Source organism: Procambarus clarkii, chromosome 82 (genome assembly GCF_040958095.1).
Source record: "Procambarus clarkii isolate CNS0578487 chromosome 82, FALCON_Pclarkii_2.0, whole genome shotgun sequence".
Lineage (NCBI taxonomy): Eukaryota > Metazoa > Arthropoda > Malacostraca > Decapoda > Cambaridae > Procambarus > Procambarus clarkii.
Window position 1 is genome coordinate 11,922,629 of NC_091231.1, and position 22,606 is coordinate 11,945,234.

Here is a 22,606-nt window from a genome sequence, read left to right on the forward strand (position 1 = left end):
ACCACTGTACAAAACAAAAGCCACCACCACTGTACAAAAGGCACCACCACTGTACAAAAGCCACCACCACTGTACAAAACAAAAGCCACCACCACTGTACAAAAGCCACCACCACTGTACAAAAGCCACCACCACTGTACAAAAGCCACCACCACTGTACAAAAGCCACCACCACTGTACAAAAGCCACCACCACTGTACAAAAGCCACCACCACTGAACAAAAGCCACCACCACTGTACAAAAGCCACCACCACTGTACAAAAGCCACCACCACTGTACAAAAGCCACCACCACTGAACAAAAGCCACCACCACTTTACAAAAGCCGCCACCACTGTACAAAAGCCACCACCACTGTACAAAAGCCACCACCACTGTACAAAAGCCACCACCACTGTACAAAAGCCACCACCACTGTACAAAAGCCACCACCACTGAACAAAACAAAAGCCACTACCACTGTACAAAAGCCACCACCACTGAACAAAAGCCACCACTACTGTACAAAAGCCACCACCACTGTACAAAAGCCACCACCACTGAACAAAACAAAAGCCACCACCACTGTACAAAAGCCACCACCATTGAACAAAACAAAAGCCTCAACATACCGCATAACTCAATATCCACAAATGTTCGTCCAGGTGTCTAGGGACGTGATTACTTGAGCAGTAAAGTTGACGTTTCCATAACCATTGCGTTTACTAAGCATCACCGTCTATCATCAACTCTGTATTCAACTGCGTTTTTTCCGTGTCTCAATATCTATCTATATTGAGCCTCCCCCCCTTCCCCAAGTCGTAATGGCTTGGCGCTTTATCTTGATATGTCCATTCTATTCTCTGTGTCTCTCTATATCTTGTTTAACGAGATCTGTGTTTAACGACATCTCTCCCTATTCCTTTGGTAGGTTTCGTCTCCCCATCTGGTGGAGTATTATCCATGGGTTCACCACGATGGATTGGAGAGCAGGAGGCTGGGTTTATCCTTCACGGTGAGTGCCTGCGGCAAGCAACAGTCGTGTTGGTCAATCTTATATTTGATATAAATATATATGTATGTATATACTTTGGATATATATGTCATTTGTGATTTGTCTCGTTATAATTACTGTGTTGGTGGGAATTGATTTTTTATTATTGGCAAAAATATAATAGGAATTGATTTGAAAATAAAAAATGGAGAGTAATGGAAAATTATATTGATGGAAGAGTTAGAAGTTTGCTCAAGTTGACTAAACTTGGTCTACGTTCGACCATCAAACGACCAGATAAAAGACGACCAGATAGATCACAAGCTGTTTACCTCAGACGAACATACGACCACAGACAACCCGAATACCATATTCTGTGTACCGGTCGACCAGTCGACAGTCCCTGGTCAACGAGTCGACAGTCCCTGATCAACGAGTCGACACAGGCCCTTGTCGACGCGTCGACAGTCCCTGGTCAAGCCAGAACACGCTTCACCGTCCCTTGAGCCATAGCCCCGAGCGAGACATCATGCATCACATACAAGGACCTCAACCACTGGCTCCGGCAACAGGTCTTTTTTTCCCCCGAGCGAGAGAGAGATCAATCCCGTGTAGCGAGATTTTGTAATGTCAAATCCTTTCCAAACGCGGCATTAAAAAGCGGCCACTTGGTAACATTACAGAATCTCGCTACAGAATATATGTATATATATACATGAGTTGATCTGTACTTTATTCGACATCACATTGAAGGGTAAGTTTGATAAATTAGCGAGTAAAAAATGTGTAAAATATTATTTAGTTTGTAAATGAGTTGTTTTTTGTGCAGGTTGACAAGTCGCACTTCCTCAAGGGCGACCTGGTGCTCAAGTGTCAAGCTACAGTGGCAGCCATCTACACAGCCATTAAGGAGGAGGACGCAATCGTCTCCGAGGGCGACCCTCTCATACTCGAGCAGCGAGAACAGCGCATTCTCGGTAAGTGATGGAGAGGGGATGGTGGTGGAGGGTGACCGGTAGTGATGGAGGCTGAACACAAGTGTTCAACGATGAACACAAGTGTTCAACTCCACAATTCCTGAATAACAAACCTGAGAGCAGGTCAACTCAACACACCTTCATACCAGGCCACAACACCTCCACAAAAGCCACTAGTCAACCCAAACTTTAATCGTTGCCCAAGAACTATTTTTTTTTCAGGATAAAGATTCAAGGGAGAACCATCTTCAATACAAAAAATAACAATAGATTATGTATTATATATATATATATATATATTATATATATATGTATATATATATATATATATATATATATATATATATATATATATATATATATTGAAGCAATTACGAAATTTTCCATGGTGCATGACAATGGGTTGACTTTACCGACCCATTCACCCATTTCCACAGTCCCATCACGTACTGACCCATCTATATAAAAAAAAAAATTAAACAGCCGCAATAGCATTACACGACCCGGGCCCCATTGTGTACCACTGTGTACCACTGTGTACCACTGTGTACCACAAGCAGGTACACTCTACACCACACTGTACTACCAGCAAGTACACCTTCTCTAAGGTTTCACTTCTTTTCTTTCCACACTTAAAGGAACTTTCGTACTTTATCCTGTAAATTGATCTCTCTCTCTCTCTCTCTCACTCTCTCTCTCTCTCTCTCTCTCTCTGTCTCTCTCTCTCTGTCTGACTCCTAATTCCTCTGTCACGACCTTTCTCCCAGCTTGTGTTTATCTCCCTCAATTAGCTCACTTTAGGCACCCCTCAAACCGACCCTCTGGATTCCCCTTCGAATTTCCCCTCATTCAATTGAAATATCCCCAGTGAACTTAAGTCGTCCCCTCGCCTCCCTCTCACCGATGCTTTCCCCTTTCCCTGAGTCAGGCTGCTCTCTCTCTCTCTCTCTCTCTCTCTCTCTCTCTCTCTCTCTCTCTCTCTCTCTCTTTCTTCTTCTCCTCCTTCTGTTCCTCCCAAAGCTTTCACTCTTGAACTTCCACTGACACAGCTATTTTATTCACTTTCATGCAGTTCTTTCTCTGTTTTTAGCCAAACTTCATCTGAAAAAACTATATCAGATAGAAGGCGATAGAAAGTATACAAATATATGACCGATAAAAAACGATAGAGAGCATATCAACCGCTATATAGCAGGTAGAGAACACTAGAGAACATTAGAGAACATTAGAAAGTATCTGTATCCACACCATCACCTATTCTCTGGTGAGATGTTATTTATCAACGGTAAAGTGTTCTCCATATCTGGTTTCCAATGTTTTCTATCGTTATCTGCTTTTTTATGTTGAACGTTTTCTTGCTTTTTTCGTTTTTCTCTCTTTTGTAATAAATGGGACTCACAGAATTAGCATAAAATTCCTGTATGGATTTCATATATAAAAGTCTTTTATTTTCCTATTTTTTTTTACCTCTTTCTTGACATAATTTTCTCCTTTCTCTCCAATTTTTCACTCATATTTATCCCATTTTTTCTTTAATTTTGTTAATTTTTACTTTATTATTCATTTTTTTATTTTAATTTTATAATTTCATGTTTCTATTTCTCGTGTTCAGTTATTCTCTCTACTTGCTTTCACTTTTCCTTCATTGCTTTTCCTCTTTCCTTTTCCTTGCTTGGGTTTTTAATCATCAGTTTCTTTCTCCATTACCTTCCATCGTTTACCTATTATCTTTTTTCCTATTACTCCACTTTCTCTTCATTTTTTTTGGGTAACTTTAACGTTTTATAATTGTATCTTTATTTTCAGTTTTCCATTTTCATAGATTCTTGTTCGTCTCTCCTCATTTCCCCCTATTCTACCCTCATATTCCTCGTCATCTGCCCTCATTTCCCCTTTCCTTTGCCCTCATTTCTCCTTCATTAGCTCTTATTTTCCCCTTCCTCTGTCTTTATTTCTCATTCAGCAGTCATCATTTTCCTCTTATTCTCCCCTAGTTAGTCAGTTCATTCTATCTTCCTGGGACAAAATAATGCTTTGCTCTCTCATAAATATTATTATCACCTCCATTTCACGAGTTGATTCAATTGGAGTATCCCCTTACAGTTCCCCTCGTTGGTGTGTGTCTCTCCTTCGTCTCCTCCCCTTGTCTTGCCTTCGTCATAAGCGTCCAGTTCTCTCTCTCTCTCTCCCCTCTTTTCTCCTTGTCCATCGTCTCTTTCTCTCTCTCTCACTTCCTACCTATGTAGTACTTCCACCAATTCCTTCCTCTTCCCTCTCTCTCTCTCTCTCTCTCTCTCTCTCTCTCTCTCTCTCTCTCTCTCTCTCTCTCTTTTATCATTTACTTCAAACTCTTCGGCTGATTCTTCCCACTTGGATAAATGTCGTCGTTTCTACTAACTGAATTATGTCTTTTGCATTTCAACCTTTTCACACACACACTAATTTATTGTAAGTCAATAAATTCTGTCTCGGTCGAATATAGGATTATTTACCACACACACACACACACACTAACACACACACACACACACACACACACACACACACAAGCACACACACACACACACACACACACACACACACACACACACACACACACACACACACACACACAAGCACACACACACACACACCAGTGGAGTCCCACAGGTCTCTGTACTCGGACCTATCCTGTGTCTGATATAAGTAAATGATCTTCCAGGAGGTATAAACTCATTTCTCTCAATGTTTGCTGACGAGGCCAAAATTATGAGAAGGATTAAGACAGAAGAGGACAGCATGAGGCTTCAAGATGACCTGGACAAACTGAAGGAATGGTCCAACAAATGAACGTGAGAGTTTAACCCGAGCAAATGTAAATTAATGAAAATAGGTGTAGGCAGCAGGAGGCCAGATACAAGGTATCATTTGGGGGAGATGAACTTCTTCAAGAATCAGAGAGTGAGAAAGATCTTTGGGCTGATATCACACCAGACCTGTTTCCTGAAGCCCACATCAAGAGGATATCATCAGCGACATATGCCAGGTTGGCCAACTTAAGAACGGCCTGTAGAAACTTGTGGAAGGAATAATTCAAAATCTTGTATGCCCCATATGTCAGACCAATCCTGGAGCTGGTAGCTACAGCATTGAGTCCGTATCTCGTCAAGCAGAAGACTAAATTGGAGAAGGTTCAAAGGTATGCCACCAGACTAGTACCCGAGCTGAGGGGTATGATTTCACGTCGCTGGAAGAAAGAAGAGTTAGGGGAGACATGACAACCACATACAAGATTCTCAAGGGAATTGATAGTGTAGGTATCTTGAGGTTATCTTGAGGTGATTTCGGGGCTTTGCGTCCCCGCGGCCCGATCCTCGACCAGGCTTCCTTTGTTACACCCCCCCCCCAGGAAGCAGCCCGTAGCAGCTGTCTTACTCCCAGGTACCTATTTACTGCTACGTAACAGGGGCATCAGGATGAAAAACATTTTGCCCATTTGTCTCCGTCTCCAAAGGGGATCGAACCCGGAACCTCAGGACTACGAATCCGAAGCGCTGTCCACCCAGCTGTCAGGCGCCCTGACAGCTGGGCGATTTAGATAAGGACAATTGTTTTAACACAGAGGGAGTTAATGTGATGTAACGGAGACTCCATACACTGTTTCAAGTGTAGTGTATGACAGAGCCCAATAGGCTCAAGAAGCGTACACGAGTTGATTGACAGTTGAGAGGCGGAATCATAGAGCCGAAGCTCAACCCCCCCCCACCCCCGTAAGCACTACTAGACGAGTTGAACTAGGTGAGTACACATGGGCTATTTACTGCAACACTGAAAAATAGAACAATTTAACATGAAAATAATAAAGAAACTTCTATTTGATTCAATGCCTCTTCCTTCTTTCAATATCCCTTGCCTCATATCATCTCCTCTGGCCTACCTTTCCTTCTCCTTGCCCCACCTTCCCTGCCCTTACCTACCCCACTGGCACGCCTTACCCATCTCAGGTCGACGGTGTTGTCATTTCTAAAGGTAGATCAAGCTACTTTAAACGACACATAAATTAAACGACACAGATTAAATTATTGTGTCGTTCACAATTCCCCGAATTTTGGAATAGCGGCAGGTGTGGAAAGGCAGTCGTAACCGCTCTCGTTCTCCCGACCCCACCCACACCTGCTATCGCCCACACCTGCTATCGCCCACACCTTGACATCTTCTACACACCTTGTTGACCACCAACACCAACCAATTCCTGATGAAACCGTCTCGACCTAACACCACCTTCTTCTTCTACCCCACCTCCCACACACACATCTGTCAGCACACTCATCCTGTGTGGTGAGGGCACAACACACCAGCCCTCATCACACAGGGACACTCACCACACAGGGACACTCATCACACAGGTACACTCATCACACAGGTACACTCACCACACAGGTACACTCACTAATCCTCACCACAAATGCACACTCACGAGCCTTCACTATCAAATCTACGTCAAAGAGACCTTCCAGCTTCACTATTCACACTATTTAAACCATCACAGGTTTCATTTTCACCTCAAAATCCTCTCACCTTCCCTTCACTTTCCCCTTTATCTTTTCTTTCCCTTCCTTCACCATTCTTTCACAATCTTTTCATCTTCCCTTCTCCTTGCCCTTAACGTCCCTTCACTATCCCCCACACCTACCTACCCCTCACCTACTCCTCACCAACATACCTCACCATCCCTCACCTACTCCTCACCATCCCTCACCATCCCTCACCATCCCTCACCATCCCTCACCATCCCTCACCTACTCCTCACCAACATACCTCACCATCCCTCACCTACTCCTCACCAACATACCTCACCATCCCTCACCTACTCCTCACCATCCCTCACCATCCCTCACCATCCCTCACCATCCCTCACCATCCCTCACCATCCCTCACCATCCTCAAGCTGACTACAGTATTTATTAACCTTGTATCAAAATATAAAAATCAAACGTAAAACTTCCAAATTGTTTAGTTCGTTTTCCTATCGTATAAAAAAAGAGAAACGCTAAACAAAGAATTAAACGAAATTATTAAAAACTAAACGAAACGAACAGCGAATCAAGTGACATGAAATAATTAGAGACAATGAAATACGAAACTAAAAAAAAAATAAATTTACGATAAAAACGACTCAAAAGTTTTCGCCTGTTACCTGAAGCGACTTGGGGCAGGTGACAGGTGACTTGGGGCAGGTGACAGGTGACTTGGGGCAGGTGACAGGTGACTTGGGGGAGGTGACAGGTGACTTGGGGGAGGTGACAGGTGACTTGAGGTGACAGGTGACTTGGGGAGGTGACAGGTGACTTGGGGGAGGTGACAGGTGACTTGGGGGAGGTGACAGGTGACTTGGGGGAGGTGACAGGTGACTTGAGGTGACAGGTGACTTGGGGGAGGTGACAGGTGACTTGGGGGAGGTGACAAGTGACTTGGGGGAGGTGACAGGTGACTTGGGGGAGGTGACAAGTGACTTGGGGGAGGTGACAGGTGACTTGGGGGAGGTGACAGGTGACTTGGGGGAGGTGACAGGTGACTTGGGGCAGGTGACAGGTGACTTGGGGGAGGTGACAGGTGACTTGGGGGAGGTGACAGGTGACTTGGGGCAGGTGACAGGTGACTTGGGGGAGGTGACAGGTGACTTGGGGGAGGTGACAAGTGACTTGGGGGAGGTGACAGGTGACTTGGGGGAGGTGACAAGTGACTTGGGGGAGGTGACAGGTGACTTGGGGGAGGTGACAAGTGACTTGGGCAGGTGACAGGTGACTTGGGGAAGGTAACAAGTGACTTGGGGAGGTGACAGGTGACTTGGGGAGGTGACAGGTGACTTGGGGGAGGTGACAGGTGACTTGAGGAGGTGACACGTGACTTGGAGAGGTGACAGGTGACTTGTGAAAATGACAGGTGAACTGGGAAGATGACAGGTAAGAAACATATGAGACAAAAATCAGATCTTTTCTGAATTACGAAGTGAAAAAATGTAGGAACTGAATATTTTCATATCTTTGTGACCCCCCCCCCAAAAAAAAAAAAATTATGACGTAAATCTACTAGTTTCGTATATACAAAATCATAAAAAAAATAAAACAAAAGAAAATCCAAAGTCTCACTTATTTTTGACACGAAATTTGGCGAAAAATAACGCCGAATAGCGAGACACTTTTCAGCAATATGTGTGTGTGTGTGTGTGTGTGTGTGTGTGTGTGTGTGTGTGTGTGTGTGTGTGTGTGCGTGTGTGTGTGTGTCTAGCTATGATACAAACATTTCATGAACATTACATGAACATATTTCGAATTGCATAGCCTCGACCAGGACGATCACACAAACACCAGAGAAAACGGAGAACGGAGTATAGACGACTGTATCTACTCTCGAGAGACACATATACATCATCCAATTCTCTCCAGGCGCCCTCCCAGGCCAGTTGACCCAACATCTTCGCCGCTTTCGTGTTATTATTGTATTACATCCCCTCCTATCCCATCCCGTCCCCCCATCCCATCCTTTCCTAGAATGGTGTTAGTCTCTCCTGGACATTTTTGGGGTCCATATTGGATTTTTAGCTCTCAACTCTCCTGCTGATCCCACACTTGAGGTTTAAATTCTCCTCAGCTCCTCGTGTTATTCTTCCTTCGCCTCCTTATACACGGTGAGCAAAATTAAAGTATGGTCGATCAAGTGGCTAATAGAGTTTAAGCAAGTGCAAAGCAATGAAACTTGGTGCAAGGAAACCGGAGACATGGTAACACATTGGGGAGGAAATCTTCCTGGAATCGGACAGAGGAAAAGACTTGGGGGAAGAGGGTGGGGGGGGGGGGGGGGAGGTGTTGATATAACTCCGAACCCGTCACCAGAAGCCCATATGTATGTAGATGAAGATATTGAAAAGAATGTGTCTTCAGCAACTTTTGGAAGGTTTAAGAACTGCCTTTATGAATCTGGAGAAAGAGTAGTTCAGGACCGTATTCATCACCTATGTCAGACAAGTTCTGGGATATGCAGCGCCAGCGTGGAGTCATTATCTCGTTAAACGCCAAAAACCTCACAGAACTGGAAAAGAGAGAGAAGACACATGGAAGACATGATCACCATATACAAAATACTCAAATGAACAGACCTCAGACATGGGAACCAAGAGATAATCCCCACCTCTCAGCAAACACAATTGGGTAAACACATGATTCTAACCCCACCCTGTCTTACCCAAACTCTTGCCTTCCCCAACCTCTTCCGCCTTCCCTTACCCTTCTTCCTCCTCCCCCTCTCCCTCTAGTCTTTCCCCCTCCCTGGTCCCTTAGGGGTGAGGTGTGTGGGGCGTGGCTATCGTTTCCTGTCGGGCTCCCAAAGGCAGTCATTGTCACATTCTCTTGGTTATCGCAGACGACCAACGATCGTCTCCAGATGATGACCCAGGAGGCGAGGGGAATGGAGGGGAAGTGGAGGGGGAAAAGAGGGGAAAAGATGGAGATGGGGCAACTACTGGTGATGCTGGGGGGGGGGGGTGGGGGGTGGGGGGGGGTCAGACAAGAGGTTGGGGTTAGACAATGTGAGGTGGTTAGATAACAGATGAACGTTACACAAAATGGGGGTAATACAAGGGGGTTATTGGGGGGTATAAGACGACAATTTGAGGGGTCAAATTAGGGGTGAAAATTAGGCTAAACCATAGGATGATAAGGACCTATTTGGTAAACCCACAGAGATAACCCCTCGGGTGAAATAGCGGCTAGTATGGGGGTTTGGGGGGATGGGATAGAACAGATTAAAAATTGGGGTTAGGGACGGGAATAAACTGGAATAGAGGGGTTGTATGGTGACAGGATAGTGTGCTGGAAGTTGTGGAATAGGGACAGGTTATTAACCCTTCCAGATTACCATTAACGACCAGGTGTCATTACATATATACGTCCTTGTCATTCCCTCCCTTCCCTAGATCCTTCCCCACTATCCCTTATATCCTCCCCTCCCACAATCACAAATCTCTCTCTCTCTCTCTCTCTCTCTCTCTCTCTCTCTCTCTCTCTCTCTCTCTCTCTCTCTCTCAACACCAACCCACTTTCTCCCTCCGGACGCAACTTAATGCCCGTAGTATTGATCTGTGATGATAGTTAACAGCGTTGAATAATTGACGCTAATGGCTAGAAATTAGTCAACAATTGCTCCGGAACGGCCAGCACAGATCGGCCTGGTTACGCTTTCAATTGGCGGTTGGCTTTTGTTGATTTTATTACAACAACAAAAATAAAATGTATAAATCAAAAAGTACCACGAGTGAATTTTTTGGAAGGTTATACAGGAAGGAAATAGTTATATTTTATATTCTTCTCTTCGAAATGTAAATTGAAATTTAAAATGACCCGAGCGCACGCAAAGACACTCAAACGAAAATCCACACGGACACACACTCACTCGCACGCAAACTCCCTTTGTACATTATCATATATATATATATATATATATATATATATATATATATATATATATATATATATATATATATATATATATATATATATATATAGGGAGTACCACCTCTAGCTGGAAGAAGGGGGACCCATAGCCTCGGAGGAAACCACGCATAACGCATTAGAGGGAATGTTTAGATCCCCTCCAATACAGTTTCTGTGTGCTTTTCTCCTACCACCCCCTTCCTTGAATATTTTTTGTGCTTTATTATGCATTTGATGGTTACAAGATATACATGGGTTGATACAAAAATAATAATGCAAAAAGGTGCTTAAAGGTTATGGATCTCTTGAAGAACACAACAATGGGAAACATTGATGAATGTCACAAACGGGTTCGATCATTGTTGCAAGTCAAACACTTTTTCGAATTCCTCTGAAGTTGGACTAGTGCCCAAGATATATATATATATATATATATATATATATATATATATATATATATATATATATATATATATATATATATATATATATATAATTTAACAGTCTCCGTGGTGTAGTGGTAAGACACTCGCCTGGCGTTCCGCGAGCGCTATGTCATGGGTTCGTATCCTGGCCGGGGAGGATTTACTGGGCGCAATTCCTTAACTGTAGCCTCTGTTTAACGCAACAGTAAAATGTGTACTTGGATGAAAAAACGATTCTTCGCGGCAGGGGATCGTATTCCAGGGACCATAGGATTAAGGACTTGCCCGAAACGCTACGCGTACTAGTGGCTGTACAAGAATGTAACAACTCTTGTATAAATCTCAAAAAAAAAAAAAAAAAAAAAAAAAAAAAAATATGGCACTCGAGAAACCCTTATTTAGCATATGAAAATACGAGTGAATTATCACTGCGTTTTAACACAAACGTTTCGCAAACGAGAAAATGAGCAGTTCCTTACACAAAAATCACAATTGCGTGATGCATCAAATGAACAAATCCCCAAGGGCTTGCTCAGTCGTAGCTCAGTCGATTAAGGCAGCGTCTGGGATGCTCTCGGACGCAGGTTCGAGTCCTCGTCACGGCCCTTGTGGATTTGTTCAAATGAGCAGTTCCTTATCCTTTGCTAGCACCACCAGGTGAGTCCAGTAGGCTACCTTACCTTGAGGTTACCTTGAGGTGCTTCCGGGGCTTAGCGTTCCCGCGGCCCGGTCGTCGACCAGGCCTCCTGGTTGCCGGACTGATCAACCAGGCTGTTGGACGCGGCTGCTCGCAGCCTGACGTATGAGTCACAGCCTGGTTGATCAGGTATCCTTTGGAGGTGCTTATCCACACATTATTAGGCTTTAGGCACCAACAGGTGAGTCCAGTAGGCTGGAGGCACCAACAGGGCATTTCATCTAATATTCAACTTCACTTAAACCTTAATACACTCATGACGAATGCACTTCGGGAGAAGATTGGCTGGTGTCCGAAATTCTACGCCACGAGAATACAAAACCAAATTGATACCAGAGCAATTGCAACAATTTCCATGCAACGTTTATTTTACACAGATTGCATGTACCCCCCCCTACCCCCCCATACCCCCCCTACCCCCCCCATACCCCCCCATACCCCCCCTACCCCCCCATACCCCCCTACCCCCGGATATTGCAAGATTGCTTGATTTGCCTGTATTGCCTCTATGTGTGTTTGGTTGATAAGCGAACATTTTCAGTGTACTCAGATGTTTTCATTTTTGCAAAATGGGTTTAAAAAAATGGGGGGTTTAACATATATGTTTTGCTTCGAATAACTCCCTTATTTTATTTTACCTTTTTTTTATTCAAATGTATATTTTTATTCAGTATACAAGGCTGACAAAAGCCCGGGTGGTTACACCACCAAACGACCGAGAGACATCAAAACACAGGATGAGCCAGGACATGAGAGGCAGGACCCAAGAGCCACAGCTCATCCTTCAAGTGCAACTAGCTGACAGTTGTACCACCACCACTACACCAACACCACCACCATCCCTCCCCCACCACAACATCTTAAATAAACTTACCTTAAAAAAAATTAGATGCAAATAGATATTGAATATCTATTAAGCGGTGCTGGTTTCCCTGCGCCCATTAACAACAGCGTCGTTAACACTGCAATTAAAACAAACACAGGAGTGTGTATAAGCGCACCTGTAGCAGCAAGTCTATTGCCTCCTGGGAAAACAAAAAAAACTACTGGCGGAGTAATATGTGAGGATCTTGAGCGCTTATAATGTCTTTGTCGCTTAAGTAATCTCACTTAAAACGCGGCGTTTCCTGAATCGCGGACAGTTGCTTAAGTGTGTGAATGCTAATAGGTTGGCTGGATGGTTAGTTTGTTACGAGTCAGGTTTGCTTGTTTCGTGGATGCAACCTGACTACCTAAAGGTCTAGGTTCATACCTGGCTACCAGCTGACTTAAATACCTGACTTTCTCCTGGTCAGCTGTAATACCTGTCCGCCAGCCGTCTTAAATACCTGACTCCCTCCTGTTCTAGGTTCATACCTGGCTACCACCCGTCTTAAATACCTGACTTCCTCCTGGTCAGCTTTCATACCTGCCTGCCAGCTGTCTTAAATACCTGACTTCCTCTTGGCCAGCTTTCATACCTGCTTCCAGCTGTCTTAAACACCTGACTTCCTCCTGGTTAGCTTTCATACCTGCCTGTCAGCCGTCTTAAATACCTGACTTCCTCCTGGTTATCTTTCATACCTGCCTGCCAGCCGTCTTAAATACCTGACTTCCTCCTGGTCAACGTTCATACCTGCCTGACAGCCGTCTTAAATACCTGACTTCCTCCTGGTTAGCTTTCATACCTGCCTGTCAGCCGTCTTAAATACCTGCTTATACCTGTCTTTTAATTCCTCTGCGGAATACCTTTTAAGATCAGATTTTTCTCATTCCTTTTCAAGTTTGGTTCGTAAGTTCATATAATTCTCCCTTTGCTCCTCTCCTTCGTTACTTCCTACTCTTTCTCCCACGTTTATCACCTCTGCTTTCGTGCCTCTATTTTGTTTTGTACTATTCTTTCTATTTCTTTGCTTGTGTGTCCTTTGCCTTTCTCTCTGATTTCCCTTTCGTCCTTTGCTCTTGTGTCTCAATTCGTTTTAATTGATTCACGTTTTGCTATCGTGTTTTTCTCCTGTTCCTATTTGGTTTTTCCCTTCTAATTTTTGGGTGTTTTATGTCAGATTATTTTCCTGTTTGTCTTTCTCTTCTTTCGCTCTTTTGTTTTATTTACACTCATTTCTTCAACGTTGCTCTGTTTTCTTTGGCATAATTATCCTTACGTTTTCTTCCTTTTCCTCCTTTGTCTTTCTCTTCTTTCTCCTCCTCCCTCTTCCTCGTTCTTCTCCTCTTCCTCTCTCCTTTCAAATCTTCTTTTTCACCATTCAGACCCTTCAGCCACCTTAGCCTCTTCCATCCCATCATTATTTGTCATTGTAATAGTGTGGAGAAAAAATATGATGATGGAACAGAGAAGTGAAAATGGGAGGGAAGATGGACTATGTGATAGACGCTAAGTGGGATGGATAGGGTGAGGAGGGAGCCAGATTAAGCATCCAGAGAACTGAGGATAGGAAGCGAGATAGAATTAGGATAGAATGTGGAACGAAGGGGATAACAGAGAGATGGCGGATAATTACAGAGATGAGAGAGACAAGAATTTGTTTTTAAATTTACGAAAAATAGTAAGAATAGGCATTAGACCATATAAAAAGGACCGATGGACAGAATAGGCATGCTAGATACGCGGGAAAAGGCAACCTATTCCGCCTCCCTTTTTTTCAAGCTTACGATTGGTGTAAGATTAACATTGTGCAATTCTTTCCTAAATCACTGAAGCTAAAATATAAAATATTTACTACTTAAGCTTTTTGCAATATCTATTGCAAAAAGAAAAAACACCTAAATAAAGCAAATAATAAACTTTCACATCAAAATACAAAAAATCACATCAAAAGTAAAGAAAAAAAACTAAAAAATAATTAATCTTCACATCAGAAGTAAAGAAAAAAAACTAAAAAATAATTAATCTTCACATCAGAAGTAAAGAAAAAAATTAAAAAATAATTAATCTTCACATCAGAAGTAAAGATAATTTTCAAATAAATAAAATAAACTCTCCAGCAGATATAACACATTCGTCAACTCAGTATAGAACATTCAGTAAAAAATACAAATATATAACAAATTTTAAATTAGTTCCCTTGATAAAATGCAGCTTGAATACAGAGGATCAAAAGGACATAAACTCTCTCTAAAAAGACCAAGAACGACAAACATGCAATGGAGAGTATATCTCTCCTCCGTGAAGGGGTATAATGTATAATAGTATACATGGCGATATACCACGTTTCTGGCGAGAAAATTTAAGGAGAAGAAAGAGGAGGAAGCTGAGGAGAAGTAGGAAGTACAGAAAATGGAGAGAGAGAGAGAGAGAGAGAGAGAGAGAGAGAGAGAGAGAGAGAGAGAGAGAGAGAGAGAGAGAGAGAGAGAGAGAGAGAGAGAGAAAAAGAGAGAGAAAAAGAGAGAGTGAGAGAGAGAGAGAGAAAAAAAGAGAGAGAAAAAGAGAGAGAGAGAGAGAGAGAGAGAGAGAGAGAGAGAGAGAGAGAGAAAAAGAGAGAGAGAGAGAGAGAGAGAGAGAGAGAGAGAGAGAGAGAGAGAGAGAGAGAGAGAGAGAGAGAGAGAGAGAGAGAGAGAGAGAGAGGTGATAAAGGGCAAAAACTAGCAGTTCTAGATGAAGAGAAGAAGAAATATGCGAAGAGAAAGAGAAAGGACCAAAAAAACTACCGTTGCGGAAGATGAGAAGACGGAGGAGGTCCAAGAAAGAAGAGTAAGAAGGAAGAGTTAGACAAGACGGAAGGGGAGAACAGACGAAGACGTTGAACAAGTCGCTGAAAGGAGACAAAGAGACGAGGGTAGAGAGAAAAGGGAGAGGAGATGAGGGCACTGCAGGAGGAGACGATCTGAATACTCCTGTGTGTACAAATGTTATAATGAGGCCAGAGATGTGGTAATATAATGAGAGGACCAAGAATGAGGCAGTATAATGAGAGAACCAGGGGTGTAGCAGTGAAGGAATTTAGAGTTCCAGAGAGTGAATACAGTGAAAAAGGCTACCCTGGCTAGGCCCAGCCACAGACCTCAGGGCGAACCTTGTCCCCCTAGCTAGGCCCAGCCACAGACCTCAGGGCGAACCTAGTCCCCCTAGCTAAGCTCAACCGCAGACCCCAGGGCGAACCTAGCCTCCTGGCCAGGCTCAGCCACAGACCCCAGGGCGAACCTAGCCCCCCCTAGCTAAGCTCAACCACAGACCCCAGAGCGAACCTAGCCCCCCAGGCTAAGGTCATCCAGAGACACCAGGGTGAACCTAGCCCCCCTAGCTAAGCTCAACCAGAGACCCCAGGTTCGAACCTAGCCCCCCTAGCTAAGCTTAACCACAGACCCCAGGGCGAACCTAGCCCCCTACCTAAGCTCAACCAGAGACCTCAGGTTCGAACCTAGCCCCCTTGGTTAAGCTCAACCAGAGACCCCAGGGCGAACGTAGCCCCCCTAGCTAAGCTCAACCACAGACCCCAGGGCGAACCTAGCCCCCTAGCTAAGCTCAACCACAGACCCCAGGGCGAACCTAGCTCCCCTAGCTAAGCTCAACCACAGACCCCAGGGCGAACCTAGCCCCCAGGCTAAGCTCAACCAGAGACCCCAAGTTCGAACCTAGACCCCTGGCTAGGCCCAGCCACAGACGCCAGGGTAAAGGTGGTCCCCAGGCGAAACTCAAGGCAGCAAATGCGTCATTCACACGCACCCCATCAGGTAAAAAGGGGAAGGGAAAGGAGGATTGAATTCTCTATCACTTATTGGATGAGGGAAGGAAGGCGCTCGGAATTACTTATTGCTCCTCGCTAGACTACAGTAATGAAGGGGTTGTCGCGTTTATATATGACATGGTTTATGTAATTGGGTTTATATAAGGTCTGGTTCAATCAGTCTGGTTTATATGACGCCTTGTTAATGTAAAGTGGTTCATATAATTCCTGTGAGTGTGTGTGTGTGAGGGAGAAGATTGTGCGAAAAGGGTAAGAGCTGTGAATGAAGATGACGAAAGGAGAACTGAGAGAGAGAGAGAGAGAGAGAGAGAGAGAGAGAGAGAGAGAGAGAGAGAGAGAGAGAGAGAGAGAGAGAAAGAGAGAGAGCACCTTAACCAACCATTTTTAAAACACACAAAACTTAGGTTAATTTTATGTGTTTCACAAACTTATTAAAAGTTCAGAGAGAGAGAGAGAGAGAGAGAGAGAGAGAGAGAGAGAGAGAGAGAGAGAGAGAGAGAGAGAGAGAGAGAGAGAGAGAGAGATAACAAACGACAACGCCTGGCACCAGCTAAGAATGCAAAGCTCCATACCAGAATTTAATGATGATAAATTTAAAGAAATGCGATGAGTTCTCGTCTTAAACTCCCAAGATAAATTGGATGGCAACAAAGTGCCATCGACATAACTGCCTAGAGGTGAAGTTGACATATTATCAGAACACTTTAACAAGGAGTTTGACCTTAATAGTCGCCACAATACGATGAATATAGATCCCCTTGTACCGAACGTGGCGCTTCGGGTTGCTCAAACGACCCTGGGGTTCGAGGTTTGGCAGCTTTAGCTGTCACTATCGAACTGCATAAGGTGGTTCTGTCATTGAGGACAAACATCGATATCCTGTCCATAGATCGAACAGTGTTCTTGAGATGTTCTTGAAATGTTCTTGAAATTCTAAATGTTATTCTAGTGATATGAATGATGATGATAGCAGTGAGAGGGTGTGATTGGTGATGATAGCAGCTATACCCGTTATCGTTATACTTCCTCGCTAAGCTGTATAAACCATAAGCGAGAAGATTCGCTAATCCACTCATCTAATCCACTAATCTAATCCTGTATACGGTTATCTTGAGGTTATCTTGAGATGATTTCGGGGCTTTAGTGTCCCCGCGGCCCGGTCCTCGACCAGGCCTCCACCCCCAGGAAGCAGCCCGTGACAGCTGACTAACACCCAGGTACCTATTTACTGCTAGGTAACAGGGGCATTCAGGGTGAAAGAAACTTTTGCCCTTTGTTTCTGCCTCGTGCGGGAATCGAACCCGCGCCACAGAATTACGAGTCCTGCGCGCTATCCACCAGGCTACGAGGCCCCTTGGCCAGGCTACGAGGCCCCTTGAAACGCCCCTACGGTTAGGAAAAAAACAGATTTTTTTGTTAAGTATACTTAGTTATACTCTGTTGAGCTAGATAACTTCTAAATGAAGAACATACTTAGGTATATGTTGATCTAGACCACTTTTCTATGAAGTATATACGTAAGTATACCATGGTGTTCTAGATCACTTCTCTATGAAGAATATACTACGAGAAACTATACTGCCTATACTTTGAGATACTATGCTGAATATACTTTGAAAAACTGTGCTGAGTATATTATGAGAAACTATGCCTGAGTAGACTATGAGAAACTATGCTGAGTAGACTTTGAGAAACTATGCTGAGTAGACTTCTCACATCCTAAGACAGTATGCTAACACTAGATGCGTTAAATGTTGTATTATCCGATAATTGAATTGACGGAACATAAATATTACATACGTGTGAGTTTAATCACTTAATGGGTATTAAGCGCGCCACATAGTAAATAAAGTCTAATGCTTAATAATTACTAAATAGTTTGGGAGAGCATTATATTAATTATGAGGTAATAAAATAAGTTTTGGGAGGGCTAAATTGTAATATGTCTAAATGATAAACTATTTGCTGGAGTATATATTATGAATATTAAAAACAAAACGATAATTAATAGGTTTTACGTAAGGTGAGGTCGATTATCAAGAAATAATTAGGGGGGAATAGAGTAAGATAATTATAAGATAATGAATATCAGATGGTAATTAGTAGGATATTCACAGGCTATAGAGACTGGGGATTATAGGGGCTCGAACGCCGACCTGCATGTAGCCAGCCATCTGTCGCTCTACCACCCAGGCCAAGTGGAGGAACACTCTGATACACCCAGACAAACACCATAACACCATGGGGAGCCGGTCGGCCGAGCGGACAGCACGCTGGACTTGTGATCCTGTGGTCCTGGGTTCGATCCCAGGCGCCGGCGAGAAACAATGGGCAGAGTTTCTTTCACCCTATGTCCCTGTTACCTAGCAGTAAAATAGGTACCTGAGTGTTAGTCAGCTGTCACGGGCTGCTTTCTGGGGGTGGAGGCCTGGTCGAGGACCGGGCCGCGGGGACACTAAAGCCCCGAAATCATCTCAAGATAACCTCAAGATGACTGTCACAACTTAAAATTCCCATTATACACCTAAACTTTATATAGAGTGGGGGAGATTAACAAGGCCCTTAGAATATACAAAATCCCTGAAAGCAGACACTAATTATATTCATCACACTCTCAAGAGCACAGTCTCACTTTAACGAGCTGGTTCGTTATTGCAACACTTGCCAGGAAGGCGACTCGTACTTTATGAAGCGAATTATAAAGACGACCAATTACTTAGCACAGTAGTTGTCCTCTGGAATTGAGAGATGGAGAGATGAGCAACTGTGTATTATATGTTGCAAGATTATATATATATTATATATGGGCTAAATTAGACTAGAAATAAAAATGAATTTTGGAGAATTGATTTTTCAATTACCATCAACAGTGAAAAGAAATATAAGAAATATTGAGAAAATTTGTCTTAGAATTATTAGTCTTACTTTTTCGGTCATATTTAATAATATATATTATATATATATCTATGTGTAGAGCGAGAGAGAGGAGCCAGATGGCTTGGCGTGAGGCTTAAGACCTATCAACCGGTTATGAAGCCTTCATTGGCTTTAATTACTGGTCAACCAGCAAGTATACCTCAGTTCTAAATATTATTCTGGCGAAGTATATTCTCAAGTGAAATATTTGAATACAAATATACATTAATGGTAATAAACGATAAATTATAAGAAAGCGTATTACTACGAAGGAAAATTTAACGATTTCAATGAAAAGGAGAACTTTTGTGCTGATCAATACAGCATCAAAAGTATTAACAATGTAATACAATACTTGAATGTTTAAACAGGAAAAGAAACAGTCACATATGAGGTTAAAACTGATATCTGTATATTATTGGTTGGTGAAGATTAGAAAAAAGAGGAAACTGCAGACGGACTAATGACCATTACAGGAAGTAGTTACAAGAAGTAATGTCCCTATCGGGAATATAGTTGTCTATTAATCATTTTACTAAGATCGCTTTTTAATGTAATCATTAGTAATGGATTCAATGTGTATAAACCATTACTAATATTTATATTTAATGGTTTTTTGTAATTTGTATTAAACAGATTCAATAATATTTCTATTAAAAATGAATTTTACAATTGAATATATCATAGAAAGATTATTGAATCTGTTTTAATTAAAATTACATAAGCCATATAACGTGAAAGTTAGTAAAGGTTTGTACACTTTCATATTAATTTTAGACGGATCAATTGAGAAATGATCTTAGCGAGATGATCAATAAACACCTATCCCCAGTAGAACATTAATTCCATGAACTGACATGTATTGATCATTAGGCCGTCTGTTGTTTCCTCATTTTCTTATCTTCATGAACGAATGTATTATAAAGACTTAGTTTTTTCAACCCACTTGTCACCTCCCTCTTTCCTGCTTACTTATTTACTTTTTTTATATACTTTTGATGATGTATTAACGCGAAACCCCTAAAGTAATTTTTAATTTAATTTCCCCCCTCATAGTTATACGTTTTCGAATAACTTCGTTTTTGTACCACTTTATACATCGTTCTTGGGCGATTTTTCACTAAAATCCGTTACATTTATCTAAAAAAATATTTACAAAATTGCGCTTAAAATGTCACTCCTAATGAGAGTTAATATAATTCTTCGTTAATGAAAATTAATATAGTTTTTCAGAGTCCATAAGTGACAACAGGACTTAATCAATGCCCTAAAACAGTAGTTTAACTCCATGTATTCCCCTCACGTTACTCGAGTTCATTAAATTACAGAATTGATTTTGATTTTTGACTTTTGGAACTTTCTGCTTTTCCTGTTGTGTTGCTGTTGTTGTGCCAGTGTTGTAATGTTGCACTGTTGGGGCTGTCACTGTTGCACTGTTGGGGTGTCACTGTTGCAATGTTGCACTGTTGCGGCTGTCACTGTTGTTTTGTTGCTGTAATATCAGTGTTGCAGGCGATGAGTCACAATAACGTGGCTAAAGTATGTTGACCAGACCACACACTAGAAGGTGAAGGGACGACGACGTTTCGGTCCGTCCTGGACCATTCCAGGACCATTTCACAACCGACTTGAGATTGGTCCAGGACGGACCGAAACGTCGTCGTCCCTTCACCTTCTAGCGTGTGGTCTGGTCAACAATATCAGTGCTGTAGGGCTGAAATCTTGGACAGTCACTTTTGTGCTGGTGTTGAAGCTGTCATCTGTTCTACAACAAAATGTACTTGACAAGAACAAACCCAAAAAAACAAAAACATAATATTCATGATTTTATCATTTTTCTCGTCTCTATTAATCTGATATTTTCGTCCCACATAAATGCTGTCACATATATATATTAATTTTTTTGGTTTAATTTCTCTTTTCAGTACGAAGTGCTGGATCAACGGTGCTGCCAACCTCGACCGTGTCAGTTGTGTTGGCAATCCTGATGGGTTGCCAGGCAGTCACGTGACTTTGTTTACATCGGCTGTATTTGGTAGCTCTCTCAATCCATAAACGCGAAAGAGCGTCAACATTTTAGACTTGATGATGATGCTTAATTAATTTTCAATGTTAACTATGTTACACTTCTTTTATGCAAAGAAGTGTGTATATAATCAATGTAAAATGTTACACAATAATTATATATATATATATATATATATATATATATATATATATATATATATATATATATATATATATATATATATATATATATATATATATATTGTAAATATATATTAGGAAGATACGTAGGAGAATATTGAATGGTGAGAGCTTCTATATTGTTGAGTTTTGGCCTGTGTATGTGTGTTCTGTGATGTCATCGCTTCACTATACAGGGTTATACGGCTTGGGATTTTATCCTCTCCTATGAAGGATGGGAATGTATTGTCTTGAGGTGAATGTGGGGTTGTTTCTTAAAAGAGGGGAGGGGGGGGAGTGGGTTTGGGCTAGTCTCTGTTACGATATCTTGAACTCTACATCCATCGTCTGCTATCCTCTTAAGTTTTCATACGTCGTCTGATATCCTCAAAAGTCTTCATACGTCGTCTGCTATCCTCACAAGTCTACACCAATCGTCTGCTATCCTCACAAGTCTACATCCATCGTCTGCTATCCTCCACCACCATCCTAATTGATGACCTTCATCAACCACCTTTTCCACCACTATTCGTTTCCATCACCATCAATCACCATTATTACCCCCTTAACTACCATCAACTACCTGGATCAACCACCACCTTCTACCTCCTCCTCCAGCTTTGTCAACCTCCACCATCAACCAGCATCATCACCATCAACCACCATTATAATCATCAACCACCACTATCATCAATGACCATCATTACCATCAACCACCACCATCAATCACCACCAATCACTACTATCTCCATCAACCATGACCATCATCAATCATAACCACAATCGGCAACCACCATTTTTCTGTAAATTATTTCAAATCAATTGTTTCCCTTCTAATTATTCCATATTCTCTGATTATTCCTTATTCATTAATTATTCCTAATTCCCTAATCATTCTTTATTCATTAATTATTCTTAATTCCCAAATTATTCCCTGCTATCAAATAATTCCTTATTCTCGAATTATTCCTTATTCCAGAATTAGTCCTTAATTATTTCCTTATATTTTATTTTTTGGCTCTTGGATCTTGGATCATCTGAGCTTGGATCAGTCTGCCAGCAGATCTTAGAAGACTGTAAGTAGATAGTTAGGATAGTTTGTCGACTGATCTTGGGATAGTTGATGGACTGAGCTTTGTCAATCCATCAACTCTGCTTTTGCCTTCTATCAACCCACTGCCAAATTGTATATATGTATGTGTACATATTACTCGTTTTTTTTTGTTTATCTATTTCTCTTTCAGTATGTCTTTATGTATGTCTGTCTGAATATAGATATCA

General features: G+C 42.2%; 1 protein-coding gene across 1 annotated transcript in view; it reads left to right on the forward strand.

Annotated features, from left to right (window-relative positions):
• LOC123753399 (uncharacterized) overlaps positions 1 to 21,198 on the forward strand; it is a 242,855-nt gene extending 221,657 nt beyond the window's left edge. The window contains exons 7-9 of the mRNA XM_069316112.1: positions 911 to 994; positions 1,803 to 1,950; positions 21,064 to 21,198. Of these exons, the coding sequence (XP_069172213.1) occupies positions 911 to 994; positions 1,803 to 1,950; positions 21,064 to 21,149 (318 nt within the window). The 3' untranslated portion in view covers positions 21,150 to 21,198. The remainder of the gene's footprint in view (positions 1 to 910; positions 995 to 1,802; positions 1,951 to 21,063) is intronic.
• The last annotated feature ends 1,408 nt before the right edge of the window (positions 21,199 to 22,606 follow it).